At 32.7% G+C, this 18,550-nt stretch overlaps 2 protein-coding genes across 3 annotated transcripts; one reads left to right on the top strand and one right to left on the bottom strand.

The window, feature by feature from the left end:
• Window positions 1-4,746: 4,746 nt before the first annotated feature.
• Window positions 4,747-6,051, top strand: LOC119830634 (protein tilB-like). The gene has a single exon (XM_038353691.1). It carries the CDS (start codon window positions 4,747-4,749, stop codon window positions 6,049-6,051), a length of 1,305 nt encoding a protein of 434 aa, XP_038209619.1.
• A 44-nt stretch (window positions 6,052-6,095) lies between these two features.
• LOC119831114 (annulin) lies at window positions 6,096-17,624 on the bottom strand. 2 transcript variants are annotated; one of them, XM_038354373.1, is made up of 12 exons: window positions 17,244-17,624; window positions 11,700-11,924; window positions 11,337-11,615; window positions 11,104-11,255; window positions 10,470-10,710; window positions 9,790-9,950; window positions 8,991-9,176; window positions 8,670-8,780; window positions 8,255-8,434; window positions 7,708-7,908; window positions 7,250-7,492; window positions 6,096-6,999 (listed from the first exon to the last, which is right to left on the bottom strand). In XM_038354373.1, exons 1-12 carry the CDS (start codon window positions 17,347-17,349, stop codon window positions 6,808-6,810), a joined length of 2,277 nt encoding a protein of 758 aa, XP_038210301.1. In that variant the 5' UTR covers window positions 17,350-17,624; the 3' UTR covers window positions 6,096-6,807. The 2 variants fall into 2 exon arrangements, with proteins under 2 accessions (XP_038210301.1, XP_038210309.1); XM_038354381.1 differs by lacking the exon at window positions 17,244-17,624 and adding an exon at window positions 12,530-12,775.
• Window positions 17,625-18,550: the final 926 nt, after the last annotated feature.

Raw genomic sequence — 18,550 nt, 5'->3', positions numbered from 1 at the left:
GTGGCTAAATATCTTGTTCAAATAAACATTCTGATTGTTGTATTGTCAGGGGAGATGCTGTTGCGAATCGGATTATGTGGCGTGTGTTAGATAGCTCTGTCTCTAATTAAAAGTAAGATTTATAGTAGTATCTGGAACAAAAGTGATTATCCGGATCTAATTGAGTCTCATCTGTATGCGTTGCGTGGAATGTTGTAAAATTGCTATCTGCTTTAAGTTTTTGAAAAGTAATGACAACAATCATTTTCTGTTCCAAGTAACTATTCTTTACAGAACCTATTGCAACTGGTTCTACTACCGAAAACAAACATATCATACTTCATACATTATTTAAAAGACCATTGTCAACCCAGGTGCCACTCCCATTGGAATATTTGAAACGACCAGTTTGATTGAAGGCTAAAGTAAAATATACCTATCGTTTGAGAAATGGCTGAGATGATTTAAAAAATAAGAAAATAAATAATGATAATCTATGAAAAACAGAAATCAACGAGAAAAAATAATACTCATAAAGACAGAAATTTTATTTATTACAAAAAAGTGTAAGATAAGGTTATAAAAACAAACTAAAGCAAAATTATTAAATATATTGCGAATTGGATGACTTGACAGTCTCTCAGAGGACGTTTAATAACAAAATAGTTTTTTTTTTACATTCTATATAGGGGTGTACCACATGGAGACATAAAATTTGCATAAATCACGATGCAGGCAGCCGAATCTCAATGGAAATATTGGATGACTGTGCACATAGCGCGGAAGGCCGAGCGCCGCATGCTTATTCATGAAACGACGGCTGCGCAGCCCCAACCGCATTTGAATAAATACAATTAACTTGTTTGTTTTACTCGCCCTGTTACGCCCTGCCAACCCTGCCTTTCGATGGCACATTCCTCTATTTTAGAGGGCGCGCATATACGGCATCTGTAACCAGATATTCTAGTCCATTCTATGTACATATACTATAAATATATTGATTAAACACTTAAACAAAACAAGATAAAACAAGAATTTTATATATTCACGTGTTTATTAAGATTTTCGTAATATGACCTGAAATGTAATAACTGAAAAATATATTTTATCATTGAATTATTTTTTTCATTTTATTGAAAACATAGTTTTCATCAGGATTTTTTCCAGAAAAACAGAAGGAAACAACTAACAAGTCATTAAATATATATAGATATCGCAAAGAAATTGATGTCTGTTTATTTGTTTTATCTTGATCTTTATAATAAAGGTATTAAATTAATAAATAAAATGTTATGGGTGATCTAATGATGAGGGAGTAATGCTTAAAGTTATTATTTTTAACTAAAAATATGAATTCATTTTATTTAAAATCAAATCAAATTGAATCAAAAATTAACGACCCAAATTACTTATTTTTATAACTACAGATACCTAAACAGGAAATGAAATTTAATCGAGCATAAATTTATCACTTTACCATTAAACGTTATTAGCTATAAGCCTACAATTCCCTTGGCCTAGCGTACACGATGTAGTTGTAAAAACGAATGTGTTCCGAAGCTCACATTTTTACACAAATAGTGGTGTTTGGCGGTGGCGGTGCAGCACAAAGCGGATTGCAGGCCGGCACATCGCACTGTTATTATCTCAACACCATCTCGCGCTCTCATCTAACCCATTCCTTTTTTACCAGACACCGCCATCTCCTTTATTCCTTCCTAATTCGAGCAGGACCCGAAGACTTTACACTAAGCTCGACGTGAGGGCGTTCCCTCGACAATTTATCATTTAACGTTGCCTACAGACATTATTTGAAACGCATTAAAATCGCGGTTGTGGAAAATTTGTCGGCATCGAAATTAGTACTTCTCTCTGGGTTAATAATTTATCGCTTTAACCATATCCGGTACGACCTGTGATGTTTCTAATTAGAAATTCAATGGCGATGATCGCCTTTCAGCTAATGCAAAACTTATCCCTTTTATTGATATTAATAGTGAGTGCCTAATATCTCTAATTTTGTTTTCATTAAATTAAGACCACCAAAAAGCACCAAATAGTAAGAAGTATAATCAAACTATATGGTAATATCTATCGAAACAAAAGTTGATCATTTGGTTTTCTACTGGATAGGGGATGCCACAACGCCACGAGCAGGATACCCTTAGGAAGCAGTCACGCGCGAGCAGATCACGTGATGAATATATATCGGCAGGCCGGGCGGCGCCTTGTAATCTCAGTCACCGGCAATTATTTACGTGAGAACACTCTGCCGTACCCCAGCGAGGCGAATCGGTGATTGCTAGACTCAGTACCCTGATCATGTACTGCTGGACAGCTCCGCTAATGCGGCTCTACTAATGTAATCACTTAAGAAAATGCTTTCATCAAATACGCGAATGAGGTTTAGTTGCTTGGAAGCTAATCTAAGGAACTCTACAGGTTTAGAATAAATTATGCTACGGTTTGACGTGTAGGTAGGTATATAATGATAAAGCCTACTAGCGCTAGCTTTTAACTGTGACTTCAAGATTTTAGGCTAATCAAATTTTTGTGATGAGTTGATGACCAACAGGAAAATTATTCACTCATCTTACCTATGTAAATAACATAGGTAAAATTAGTTTGAAATAATCAAAAAAAATATCCATAATCACTTCATATTGGAATTAAGGTACTTTGATGTGTAAAATTCAATGCATTCAATGTGTAAAATGTATAAAATTCAATGTAAATCTTCAGCTTCATTCATTAATATAGTATTTCGATTAATGACAATGCAATTTGCATTTCCAATTACAATTTATACCTTAATACCTCCAAATGATTACTAAATCCAAAATTTATAAACGCAGCACAAAATAACTAAACATGACATAAATAAGTCAAGATTTTACCCTTCGGTAACTTGACAAACAAAGAACCGTAAAAAACACAAACCATATCTTATTATCACGGCAATTTAGCAAGGATTAAAATTCGTCAGTCCATTAAACTTTTATTTTGATTTTCTGGTGTAGGAGTGACGACGGTTGTTTTGACTGATAGTGACGTTTGCGTGTAAACATCCAGTCTTAGCTGGTAACTATAAATAAATAAGATTCCAACAAGACAATATAATCCCCAACTAAACTAAGGTTCACTCAGTAATGGTTCTAAAATCAGGTGTAACAGTATTTTCAATAATAAGATCATTAGTAAAAACAAAACTTATTGCATGTAAAATATTCAAAATCAGTACATATACTAAAAAGAAACAGAACGTCTATTAAGGCTAAAATACGTTAATACTTGAAGATGCTTTAATTTTTTTTTTATTCAAAAACTCAAAACCCAATTTACCTACCGATGTTTTCGGTACTCTAATAAATCTTTAAAGAAGGACCTCATGTAGGTATCTACAGATCGCTAAGAAGATTACAATTGCATTTTTTTATAAATCATAATATACTAAACATTAAACACGTCCTTACAAAGCGATATCAACCAATGCACTATTTCATACTCTTAACGCCATCTATTGGTAAATTTCCGCACTAAAAAGCATCACAAACATTAAAATCTCTGTATTACTTTTCCCTTATTTTATTATAATCACCTGTTGTGGTTCAATTTTTATATTGAATCTAGTCAATAAATAACCTTCCTTATTTCAATATCACCTAGAGCAACTGACTGTTTGTTTACACGACAAAATGTTAAATTGGTTCCTTTCAATAAGCGGGCTCGTCGGAAATATGTCCCAAACGAAATAGATTCAAATAAAAAACTGTCTTAATATAAACACGCTGGAGGCTAAAGTGGCGTGACTTTTTTGTACATTTTAATAGTAGAGATGTATGGTATATTTGGGTCGTTCGTCGGCGAGGTGCCCCGCTGCGTAGGACCCCTAAAAACACACAGACCGCGGGGCGCCGAGCTCTAACCGCACCTTTTACTAATAACACGGTCTTTCCCTATGTCATGCCTTATTTCTTCTGAACATCTCCCGTTTTTTCTGAGTGTTCGTTTTTTAAACAATAACAATAAAACGAGTCTCTGATGATAGTAATCCTTCATCCTCATTGTCTTTTGGCAGTTTCTCGGAATAAAATATGTTGTGCTCTTGAGACGTGATATCTGAACGTCATATTATAAATAGCATCATTTAAAATATTTTAATACCCTGTACATCAGGGCGATATTAATTTGGTACGGTCGAGTTGAGCGGGCCGGGTGCCACCGGAATGTTAAATGACGGATTACCGACGCCCAGATCGACAGATAACCGCATCAGATCGCGCTGATTCCCTCCTTGCCTGGCGGTCGACTAACTACTAACTATATTGATTCATTATGATTTTTAAAACCAATATTTATTGTAAATGTCGATCAGGACCATAGAAAAGTTTGAAAGATTTATAAGCAATCCTACTTTTGTTGGATTTAGTGTAAGTATTTATAAATTCAGAAGTATACTTGCAGTATAAGAGTATAAATATACGGTAACTAAGGAAGTCTTTTAAAATACTGATAGTTATTGAATTTATATAAATACGGTTGCGCTCAACACCAAGGTGTTAAATGAATGTTACATTAGTATTAGTTTATGATTATGAAGATGGTCGATTTATTCTGCATACCGTCATATTTTTTGTAATCTGTGCTTACTAAGTGGTAACCAAGGTTACCAAATATTATGCTTAGTAACGACCAAACATGATTGTAGTCAACGTGTATTAGGTACAAAACAATTCGTCAAATAAGAAGTCTATAAAAAAATTAAACATGGTGAGAATAACAGTTGATATGGTTCGTAAAAAAGCTGAACACCATGAATGCCTCTTAGCTCCCTTAGAAGAAATTGCTTTACATCAAGAAAACATCGAGAAGATTGAATTCATTCAAGACTGGTGTCCAAAACTCAAAATACTTTTAATGCAAAGTAATCTCATCGCAAAAATTGAGAATCTTAACAAACTGAAACACCTTACTTATCTTAATTTGGCTCTAAATAACATAGAAGTTATTGAAAATCTACAACGTTGTGAATCTTTGCAAAAGTTGGACTTAACTTTGAATTTTATCGGTGACATTATCAGTGTTGAATCACTTTCAGGAAACTACAATTTAGAAAACTTATATTTAACTGGAAACCCATGCACTGATTATGAAAACTACAGAGACTTTGTCACCGGTACTTTACCCCAACTACGTTATCTGGACGGAAAGGAAATCGAAAGATCTGATAGAATTACTGCATTACAAAACCTACCGGTTATACGATCAGATATTCTATTTGAACAGGAAAATTATAAACATCAGAGGAAAGCCCAAAAAACAAGACTAGAGAGAGATATACAAAGTAAATGGGAAAGCGAATATAAAGATATGGATCCAGATGAAAGAAATAAAAAATTCTGGGCTGAGAAATGTGAACATGCACCTGAAGTCCGTTATGAAATTGAACGCATGAGGAAATTAAAGTTGAAGTCATGCGAGCCAGAGACAAAAATAGAAGAGAAACGAGTATACAAATTATTCACCCCTGACGGACGCCCCTTCAATATTAATCAAGCGAAAATTGATTTCAAATTTAATGATTCAGAACCAGATAAATATGTGCTAGATCTTGCTATTTATAAACATCTCGATACAAGTCTCCTAGAAATTGATATCCAACCGAATTACGTAAGAGCAACAATAAGAGGTAAAATATTTCAATTATGTCTTCCCGAAGAAGTAGATATTTCAAAATCAACAGCCCAAAGATCACAAATAACTGGTCACTTAGTTGTTACTATGCCCAAAGTTAACGTAATAGTCCCCAAGCAAAAGCTATCTTCAGATAAACCCATACGAGATGCCCAACTCATCCAAGAACATAAATTAAAAGATTGTGCTATGAAATCGGAGCAAACGAAGCGCGAATACTTAGAAATAGGACCGCCAGATAATGTTTTAGACTTTACTAAAATGACAATGACTGAAACCACGGTACCGCGCAGGTACATCGATTCAAGATTGCATTTAGGCGAAAAAAAACCCTCACCAGAATTTGTGGATAACCCCGAGGTGCCTGATCTTATTTAATTAGTCTTTTTTTACTAATAATAATAAAAACAACATGTTTGTCAATATTGCAAATGTTTATTATAACATTTCCTAAAGTAAGTTAAAGCTGACATTATATATCTTAACATAAATTATTTTAAGGATTTGGCAATAATAAGTAGGTAGGCTAGGTAAAAAATAAATAATATTATTATAAAAAATAAAATTAGTTAACACTACTACTACTACTGTTACTGTTTACTGTTTAAATTGTGTGTAAATAATAAACAATATGTACACTACAATAATAAAAATTTATTACAATACCGGAGACTGAATGATACTTCAACGTACATAATGCTCGTGACTGCAGCACGTTCATGATTATTTTTAACGCATATAGGTGAGGATATATAAATCAAATATTTAAACTCAATGTACCTAAAAATATATGTAATAATCTGTAATACTTATTAGGTCAATTTGTATTTTATCGTTAGTAATACGAGTATATTAGAGCGCCTGTTGTAAAACTACTAATGTCCACATAATATGAGCCCTTACAAAAGTCGTAGGCGCAATAGAATAATAATATAAAATCGGTAATATACCAGTAAAATCGGTTTAATACTTTAAATGTTGTGTTTTTGTTTTTTAAATAACTCTTTAAGTCATTTGATATCTATGATACATTTTATAAATCAGACGAGAAAATCATCACTTCCATATCATTGACCTGCATAGGAAATGATTTATCATACGTTCCTAAGGTCCATTCAAATTTTCCCTCTGCTTCTAGATCTCTCTTGAAACAATATCTGTATTTGAAGAATTCCCGTAATTTTCTGGTAATACTACATTGAAAGACAGAAAACCGTCAACGTCTCGCATTTCCTTAGATGTAAATTTAGCAGATATTTGATGCCGACCCGCCCATGGTGGCGTGAGTTTAAATTGTGCTGTTGCGAATTCACCTGGAGGTACGTTCTGCAAACAAAATTGTTAACAAATAATTACATAACGATAAATCTTAATGTTGATGATATTTGTACGAGACAAAAAATTCAATAAAACGACTTGTCATATAATATTCAAGAATTTACATCTTAAATGTAATACGATGGTGACGATTTATGATTTTTTCACAACTTTTTTGAAATGAGTGTTTCTACATTACATGTAAACCTAAGATCCCACCAAGAACAGTTTATCTAAAACATATTGAGATAACGCTTACCTCACTGAGCTTAATCTTAAGCTGCTCTTCAAGCCCTGGTCCTTGTATCAAGAATTTTCCATTCCTTAATGGTATAGGCAGAGGATTTTCCACTTTAATATTCACTGTAAATTCCTGTATTGATACAGGTTTACCGTCGATCGATATTTTTATATCAGGGTTTCGTACTCGGAAGTCGTCTTGTGCAAAATAATCAAAGTTCCTATCGACAATTGTAGCCAAACATGCTATGTTGAATGAAGCCTGAAAAAATTGGTTAATTAGCATAAAATTAGTTACTTAAATAAAATTGTTTCCCTTTCAATATTAAAAAAAAATCATCTGTGCATTGAAAATAAGCGTTAATGACTACTTTTATATTGTGTACTATTTAAATACTCGGCTTATAAATTATGTAAAATAATTTATTTATGCATACTAACAAAACTTTATAAAATCGTAATCATAAATTCTCTTACCTGATCAACTAATCTTTTGTAATATTCATCGAAAGTAACTAGCATATTGATTTTTTCCTTAGCTTCGGGTTGCAATACAAGATCAAACTCATCCCTCTTCACTGAGTCCCCGGTTTTACCCCTATACGTGACGGTATCCACTCGGAGTACGCCTTTTACCTGGTGTTGGTTAATAGCCGAGCGATTCTTTATGTGCAAAACCTGTAGCAAATTAATAACAATTATCAAGTCATTATTATTAACTAGGTCCACCCGGCTTCACTCATATTTTTTACTCTCCATAAGAATCTTCCTTGTGTTCTAACAAAAACGTTAAAAATCTACCGAATTGATCGAGCCATTCTCGAGTTTACGCTTAGCGATTCATTTTTATTTATAGACATAAAATATGTATTTCCCTGGAGTGCTTGCATAACAACATTTATTTATATCTATGTATTTGTCATTAAAACATTTAAATCATTTCTTTGGAATCTTTCGGAATCGGTATGACTCGTACTATTTTCAATAAAAACTAAGTAAATATATTACATAAAATCATACTTACGACTGTAAAGTCTTGTCCAATTTTGATATCATCTCTTAGCTCGAATTCGAAATAGACGTCGTTAAACACGTCATTCAAGTAGTATCTTGCAAAAATACTTCCAGATTTACGTAAAGCCTTCTCCATAGTTAGACGCTCCTCCTTCGTCCTTTCGGGATATTTATATGTGTCAGTTATATCCTAGAACAAAAAAAATATTATTATCCGGTTGTGTCCTGATTTCGAGTAATTTTTGGTATGAAGTATAATAATTTATCACCTTCGACATATTACGAGCTAAGTTTAAGATTAACATTGTTGCTTGAATATTTCATTCATAAAATCTATTTGATTGCAATGATTTTTAACTAAAACATTATTGCTTATTATTATAATCGTAATCGGGGAAAAGATTTTTTTACTATATTTATTTTACCTCTCTTTCCATCTTTCCAATTGCTTTAGTAGAGATCTGTTGACCTATATATGTGGTATCACGATCCATAAACTTCAACGGTTGAATTTCGCCTGAAAATTTCCATAACACCTGAAAAGAAAAAAAACAATAATTTGAATGTTTTCAACTTGTATCAATAAATATTTATCACTGTAACATTAACCTGATATTTAATTGTCATATCTTTTATAATATTAGTAATAATGGGATCATTGTGACGAGATTGAATGTGTGTAGGTAGCTAATAATCAATTAACATTCAACGTGCTTAACATGCTAGAGTCAAGGAATAAAATGTACCTGATCTGCATTAACTTCTGCGAACACGTATCCAGTGTCGTATGGTCTTTGTAGTTCTCCGTCGCGTACGGCCCTGAGAGAAGCTGGGCCACACTGGTAGACCTTTTCAGATAGCTCCTGAGGAGTGGAGTCTATCGCCTGCCACCCACCGTATTCTGGGCCCAAGTCCGGCCGCTCCATCCACACCTGAAATCAAAACATTGTTATTTACTTACTTCTTGACGACATGCCATTTTTAAAACACTTTCCTTAGTTGCAATATAGTTGATTCTGTGAATAAAGTGTCATTTTTACACGCTTTTTATTAGCTTCACCTGTATGTTTGTTTGTAACCGACTTCTTTGGTTGCGATTTTGACCCACTTTAAACGACCAGATTTCGTTCAAACTTTGTAGATTTATTGAGGACCGATGACAATACACTAATTTGATAAAATTATTCCAGTTTTCAATTTGCAAAATATGATTTTTGTCAAAGCGTGTTTTTTAGTTTTTTTAAACTATTATATTTTATTATTTATGAACAAATTTATTTCTTTGGCACACAAGGTTGTATAGACTTTTTAATTTCTTTTTATTTTGATGATACAAAGTAGCATTAAAAGTTGCGCAAGTCTTTTTTGTTTGTATATTTCTACAATTAATTACATCATATACTTAAGATGTCAACTGGCTCATGAAAACAAATAATCTCACATATTATGATGCCATTAACATTTTAGTGTCCCTTAAAAAATAAGCGCCTAGTTTTATTGTTATTGCGCAAATTACAGCTTTATCATCATACTAGAATAACTAACCTCGTTCCACACGTGGTAATTCCAGATGGAATCATTGGTATATTCATTCAAAGTATTTCCATCTTCATCCTTTATGATATCGATTGTTAAGCTGCCTTCGCTATCATGAGCGGCGTTGAAGGCAGATACTGGTCTGCAGGGTATACCTAAAGCTCTGCAAACTAAAAACAATAGATATTTAGCTTTCATATTCTTGTATATTGTTCCATGGAATTCATACTGAATACATACATACAAGCATATTTGAATTTACCACTATATATACGATATGCATACTTCACTTGGGTAGTATTTGTAATCAAAAAGTTATTTCATAACAACGGTTATTTTTGATGCATGTGAGGCTGTATTAAATATAGCAACATGACTCAACGTACTAAAAAAACAAAACGTGCATATCCGACATTATTTGTACGATAGAATGTAAACTTAACCCCACTTTAGTCTGGTTTACATCATCCACTGCTTGTAAAATTGAACATTGTAAATAGCTTTGTACACATTACTATGTAATACAACCATTATTTCCACCAGCATTTTTACAGATCGATAGGGCTAAGGTACATTAAGTAAAAAAATGGTAGCATGTGGCTAATCAGCCGTGGTCGAATATTCCTTAGCTTCAACGAATACCTGAGCAAAATTAATCTCTAACGCAATTGTCATAAAACAGGACTTACTGGTTGTCATAACTCCCGCGTAAACCCAACATTGGGCGTATTTCACAGGTTTTTTCTTCTCATAATACTTTTGGATTATTTGTAATGAGCCAACCCAATCCAGGGGATGAGTACCACCACTATAGTCACTAAGATCCTTAGCCCAGTTACCAGCCAATACTCCATTATCGTCTTGTTCATTGATTGCAGCTGACAGTGCTCGCACTGTTATAATGGGATCGCTTCGTGCGCGTCCTTTGAGCTGAAATATTAGCTTTTGCATTACGCTATTTCTTAGAATGATACTACATAATTTACTGAGTACCTACATAGAAGATATTATATACGTATATTAATAAGAAGCGAAATAAATTTCACGCACAATTTCAAGCGGATGTCAAAATATATATTCTATTCTCTATTCTAATGATTAATTTTTTTCCGAACAGATTATATCAACTTTATCTGTTAGTTTGTTCCAGGTATCGAATCCAGACGACTGTTCTACGATCAGTGCCCCAAGTAGGCAGTCTTATAATTAATTTAAAGGGTGATAATAGTTGAATGATTGAGACCGACCGCGATGACATTTGATCCTAGATACACTGCAGTCTATTTAAAGCAGGTATATAACTAAGCATGTATATAACCGTACCTTACTAATGGTTCTGACTATATATAAAGCACATTCTAATATGTCTTTTTCGTATTGGGCGTACTTCCATGGAGCGGGCTTCACGCGATTATAAACGCCTCGGAACATGAGGCCACTCTCTTCTTCTACATATTCTTCACGATGACTTTGACCTGTAAAAGAACAATTATTTACATACTGTTAAAAGTATTCAATAAAAAAAAACAATGATTATTTCAGTTTCGATACTGTACCTGGCATGTATACGGTATCATTTAAGCACCACGGATTAAATAACACGTAGATCGGCAGTGGGTGCGTATAGCTCAAGGACCTGGTTCCGTTCAACTTTGTGTCAATATCGAGGCGCCAAGCGGCAACAATGCAGCTAGGCGATGGTGTCACGGCCACAATCAGGTGGGAATCCATTTGACCTTCATACACAGCATTCCATGGCCCGAATGATTCAGTTCCCTTTTCCAACAATGGAACAGCCACCGATGTATCATCGGACGGCCCACGCTTCTCGACATCTATTACAAAATGCATTTAATGAATAATCTTTAAATAAACATCATTGAGCTACCAGCTCCAATACAGACGGAAAGCTTCATTACCTGACACATAAAAGATCAATGAAATAGCATCTCTCTGGGCATCGTATGGTCTGTTGAAGAGGATATCGAGTTTAAAGGCTTGACCTCGTCTGACTACAAGACACTTGTCGACATCTTTCGTCATGAGGTTAAATTTACTCGTATGATGATACTCGCCATTTGTTTCAATACAAAAGTCGATTCCTTGCACTGCAAGAACACCGTGTCTCGTCCCGTCAATGACATCTGAAAATTATAAATGATGTGTATCAATCGACATAAGCATTGCCTGTTTGTACGCAGTAAATGAATGCGTATTTAGCTATTGTTAAGTGCGTAAGTCATCTGTGAAATTATTTTTCCTTACTATAATGAAATTAGATACTAATAAATGTAATGAGATTATGAAAGCTGTTGAAATAAGTATACCTCTTTTTAGTTACTAATAAGCTAAATACCTTAAATTTTTATTCTTAGAGCATCGAAATGCTTATAAATATAAAAGAAATTTAAATGCAAAAAAAATATATCTAAATAACTATTTTATAATTTTGTTTTGGTATAAATGTAAATACTTCGTCAATGGAATAGCTTTTATTCCAACTAGTTTATTTGATTTCAATCAAACAGATCCTATAAACTCATTCATTAGCATCACTTAACAGGATTCGTCATCGATAAAAATTTTCGTAGCTTATTTTGGCGGCTAGCCAGAAGATTTAACTGGCAGAATAAAAAAAAACCTCATAAACAATAGCTATTTTTAAAATTCTCGAACTCTATAAAAAGCTTTTAATAAGGATTTGATTAAATAAATTTGCAAATATTATTTTATGGTCCAAATTGCGTACCTGGCTGAAACGGAACTATGGTGTATTTGCGTTTGGATCCAAAATAATACCTCCACAAATTCTTAATGTACTCCATAACTGAATATCTTATCTACTAAAACGCATACTGTTATAAATCACAAATCAATACGTATCACTCAAATATTGAGGCCCGGCTTATTTCGAATGTTTGAAGTAACACAGTAGTGAGCTAATTGTTAAAGCAAACGTGCGATTCCTTGAGAACACCGTCATGGACTGTGGAAACCCGCACAAGACTCTATCTATAATACTCCTACAGCATTCAACTTGGTAGATGATGTCATAAAGCAAAGAACGAGAAATGCTAAGATAGATAGGAAGTACATTTGCAATGACGGATTGAAAGAGCCTTGTATACCATATACTTCCTTTGAAAAATACCCAAATTCGTAAATCTTTACAGCATCCATCATTGTTAGAGTAAATAAAGACGTCCGGCACTCATTTGGGTCATACTTTTCTTAGAATGATGATGTTTTCTACCGATTCATTTTCAAGTGTCAAGAAATACTATTAAATGTAAATCATTAGACCTTTATATTATTTATGACTCGCTACTACAACCATTTGACAATGAGATCACCGAGCTGTGAGACCCAATAATGTATTCTGTCACGGTGAACTTTAATACTCTGAAATGTCCTAGTAGGTTGTAACTAAATACACGTTTTGACCTTAACAGGATGCTGATTGGTAAATTGATTTAAATTGTTCTATTAAACTGTGTCCCAGTACATCATCAGTCAGAATCATTTTCTCTAGTCATAGCAACAACGTAACGCCAAACAAACACCCAAAATAAATGGAAATTATGATGGTTCCGCCTTTGTGAAAAAAATTAAATATGAATTTCAATACAAAAACACAAAAACATTTCATCAATGTCTATAAAATAGCTGGCCATTTACGAAAATTTCCTTATAAATGAAAACGCACAGAAGAACGTACAGAGATTGCATTTATATTTTTATACAAAAATTATAAATAGAAAATAATGATTAGCGACAGCCATGACATCGATCAATTAAAATATTTCCAAGTCTCGTGTTGTAATGTTACTATTATGGTAATAATTGCTTGTGTAGGTGAATAGATCTATATACCATATCTAAAAGACCTAACCTTATACTTTATCTGACTTAATAGTGCGTAGGACTAAAGATTTTACAAGAAGCGACGACAATAAAGATTTATTATGATCAGATAAATTGTTCAATAGACATCAATACACTGCTTATATATCGTGACTGGGGAATTTTCTCATAATTATTAATTTACATAGTTTTTTGTATTTAAAATATTTAATATGGTATATAAAATTATGATATGTATGATCCTATATGGGCAACGATCGTTCTTCCAAACAAAAAGACTGTTTTGTAAAATCAACTGAGTAATCTTAAAATAATAATTCGTGAACTATTTGTTATTAAATACAAACCAATATTTACTGTATAATACACCATAATATGGAATTTTTCCTGAATTTTGCTTTTCTTTCTAAATAATATGGTAGAAATATTTAATAATGATCACGCATTTATTATTTATACATCCTGTATTTGATATAATAAACGCAAAAGTTTGCTAAGATACGTGGATGTATATCTGTTACTCTTTAACGCAAATAGCTGATCGGATCTATACGAAATTTATAAAAAAAAATAGATTTAAAGTCTAGATAAGCACATAGCCTACTTATCATGCGGTTTCCACGCGAGTAAAGCCACGGTATCTAATTGAGGGAAGCTAGTTGTCGCTTAAGTTCGTTATTTGGAACCATCATTATGTATATTATCTATGTAAAGTTAAAATATAAAATCGTCATGATTGGAAAAGAGCACCTACAGAGATTTTTGTCGGCTCTTCTCTGTAGAAACTGGTTCCCTAAATTAAACCTGTGTTATGACTATCCAAAAGTTCTTCTGTAAGAAGTATAATTGAATAAATAATTTTTTCGAGTTTGTGTTTCAAATAAATAATAATATGAAGTCCAACTTCAAGGTTTACAAGGCGACCCACAAGCGGCGATGAAAATTATTTAGCCAAAAGTATAGAATGAAAGATACAATGAATGACTAAAACTTGGATTCCTTGCCTCTCTGCCCAGCTCAAATTTATCCAATGCGAATGAAGTTGCCTGGCAGAGATTAATTTAAACTTATGAGCCCTATTGTGTTATACTACGTGTTGTTTATTGACCATCATATAACAAAATAAATAATGTGAAGAAAAAATAAGAATATGCTCAAGTTTCACCCTGTTCGATCTCATATTGGTACAGGATGAGGTCAACATAGCTAGCTTTTCTACATGCCATTACACATTACGAAACTACGGTAGAAGATATTCGCCACAATGTATCTATTCCTTATAAAGTCATATACGTATATAGTTTCTTTGAGTGGAGCAAAAATACCATAGGTTCTGTATCCATTCATCGTAGGCCGCCGTATGCACAAGTTTACCTTGAAGCACATGCGCTGGCCGTCTACGCGTCTTATTTGTCAACTAAGAGTTAGTTGACAAATAAGACGCGTATAATGAATACAATTTTTAAAAGACAACTTAAAAACATAAATAAGTAAATATTTACATACATATATATATAAATGAATCCCTATTTCCCTCGGTCACGCAATCACGCGTGAACGGCTTTACCAATTTCAAAAATTCCTTCACCATTAGAAAGCTGCAATTTTACTCAGTGACATAGGCTATATATGTACCACGGGTGAAACCGGGGCAAACAGCTAGTTAAATATAATTTTTGGTATGATTTCAAGGCGAATACTTTAGTATCGCTCATAAACCACATAATTAACTTATGAAACGACTGCCCAGATTGGGACTCTATTTATAGAGTGTTGTAAGTAGGTACATAGTATTGATTGGAATTCAATCGACGTTTCTTATCAATGAAATGGACCAAATTACTAGGTTCCCATATCAAAACGATTGAAATTTAGTCGTACTATCTTTTAATTTTAGACTTGTTTCAGCTCGCAGCTTTCGTAACTTAGTGTCTGGAAAAATAATAAACCCCTTAAAATATATGTACTATTTTAAGATTACCCAAAAACTATGGAATTGAGATAAACATAATTCAATAGTTTTTGGGTATTTTAGCCACATAGACAGATTCTACGAAATATAGAAAGATTCTCTATTGGTACTATTAGTTTTGAATTAAAACAAACATAGAGACAAACATAATTATAGATAACAGATCTGAACTGAACTGCAGTTTATTTTGCAAATAATCCGGTTATAATGTCAAAGTATTATGCAATATACAAAAATTTTAAAAAATCTAACCAATTCTTTATGTCTAAAAATAAATTTTACCTCAAACGAATAACAATAATTTTAAAGTGTTGATTAATTGCATATGAGATCATAGCCGACATTATAACATACAACTCCAAAGACTAAATAAATATTTATTACGAAATTTTGTTATCAACAAGCTGCTAGCTTGTCAATGAAAAATAAAAAAATTTTGAATATAAGTTTATTGGCTCTATGATATCACTAAATAAAAGAATATATCAAAATCATGTATCGTATTTATACAAGTGAGCGTTATTTACAGTTTTAAAAGACATGAAAAATTAAATATCTATTATGAAAATACTTGTTATTAAGGAATATCGTTTTCCTAGATCACTCATATATGTGCTTATTCTGTACTCTTTGAATGTATATGAAAAAAACGCACGTCATTATAAAAATTATTTTACATGAGTGAGACACATGAGTGATCAAAAAAATCCCGGCAGAAAATCCCCTTAGCAACGATCAGCTCACATATTTATATATAGGTATAGTTACATATAAAAATTAATCCCTATTTCGCTTGGTCACGCGTGAACGGCTGGACCAATTTCAAAAATTATTTCAGCGTTAGAAAGCTGCAATTACACTGAATGACATAGGCTATATAGCTACTACGGGTGAAACCGGGGCGAACAGATAGTTTTTTAATATAAACAATTATACGTCAAAGACGCGCAAACATTGTAACTGACCATACTTTCCAAATGAATAACATATTAATGTCACAACTTTATCTAGATACCCAGTTATTACACTTTTAATTATTAAATTCAAAAAGGATATAATAAAACCTCTTAATTTAATGTACTAACTTAAGAACATCTATAAACATTTCGTATAAAAAAAGAAATCATAAAGTAGCATCACGAGTCACGACATCAAAAATGTTGAGTGAGGGCATAAATCTTTAAAATAAACGACAATAGCGATGAGAAATTTTAAAATGTTCCCATAAAACATTGAATGTTACGAAACGATGTTTGTTCTTCAAAAGATTCAATATATCTACTTCTGAGTAATTTGCGTCCATCATTCATATTATTTATATATTCATATTCAAGAAATATGAATTTAATCTGTATCAAAATATTAATTTCCAATATCTAGCTCTAGCGTAGCCTTGCACAACAGACAAATCAAAATTAATAGCTACCTAGGTATTATTTCCTTAAAACCTGTCGTATCAAGGCCTTTATGGAAATATTAACTATAAACCATAAATAATTCAATAATTTCCAGGCTTCATCTATTTAAAAATAAGAAAATAAACAAGCAAACAATTCAGTTTTGTATTTATTATACCAAATTAAAAATAGTAACTATATGGTATGTTTATAAAACAACCTTGACATACCATTTGTAGTATCCAGTCTAGGTGGTCGAGGCAATTCCCTTAGATCGTAAGAATCGACATTTCCTCCACGACAGCATCTACAATGCCAGTTCCAATTTCGACCCATTTTTTTTTTCACTGCTCCAATTCACCGACACTTGAATATCTTCAATAACTCTACGATATTCAATAATCTCGATATCATTCACATTAACGAATTGTGGTCTATACACCGCAGACGTTTAAACAGTGCGCCGTAATGTAAACACTCTGCTCTCGATTTAGAAGTTCTTCGTTTTAATAAACAAAAGCGTGAACCACTTATGCCCCGATATTAAAAATCAATTAAATTATTTTCGGTTGAAGCACACCGACGCGTGCGTTTCTGACTGTGAGCTCAGTTCATCTGCGTTTGTTAATAAATGTCGATACCTTTAACCCATTACACACGCAACCTCTTATCAGTTCTGAATTGGGATGCCCAAGAAACCACGTATTTCATGGCACATTGAATCACTCAGAAAGTGTTACTCAATAATGTTATGCAGAATCATTTTTACTCATTAACCCACTTTTAGGTGGGTAATTTTGTGAAAATGTGACTAATTTATCTGCCGGGATAAAACCGATTAATTAATTTTAGAAGTCACATTTTGACCAAGATAAATAAGCTAGCGTAAAATGTCACACATAAAACCAATAAATATATTATAGAATCTGGTAAAAACATAAAAATTATAATTTTTAATATGCAAGTATTACTAAAATAATATAATATATTATATCATTATTATTTACATATATTTTCGCATAATATGCTCTTGTAACACTCATCGTAAATTAGGTGATAAAGGAACAATGTTTGATAAGATGATATAACATACACACGATTATGTTAAATTTACTATGAGTGACGTCATCTACTTCAATGGCAAATTGTCGCCCACGAAGGTCTCCATTCTTACATATAGACGTATTATATACAATTTTCCTCATAATTAAGAATGAAGAAGATTCACTCGTGATTGATTTGTTACAATACTTATTCCACGAAATTAATTTATGAGTTTGTTCCCATTTTAGTGGTTTTTACCACGTACTGTGTTTCATTGTTAAACCTGATATCACCTTTTCTTCTCTAATATTCACGATCCAATAGATATATAGATATATAAGAAAAACATTCACCAATGTTTGCCCCTACCTGATTGTCTCTACCCAGATAAATCTTTTTGTAAGCTTTCAAGTTGTGTAAATTAATTTTCTTATCCTAGTGGACAAATCTAACCAACCTAAAATCATCAAAATACAGCCATTCTTGAGTTATA

Source organism: Zerene cesonia, chromosome 1, assembly GCF_012273895.1.
Source record: "Zerene cesonia ecotype Mississippi chromosome 1, Zerene_cesonia_1.1, whole genome shotgun sequence".
Taxonomy (NCBI): Eukaryota; Metazoa; Arthropoda; class Insecta; order Lepidoptera; family Pieridae; genus Zerene; species Zerene cesonia.
Note: the sequence above shows the minus strand (reverse complement) of the source record. Positions and strands in the feature narration are given on the sequence as shown.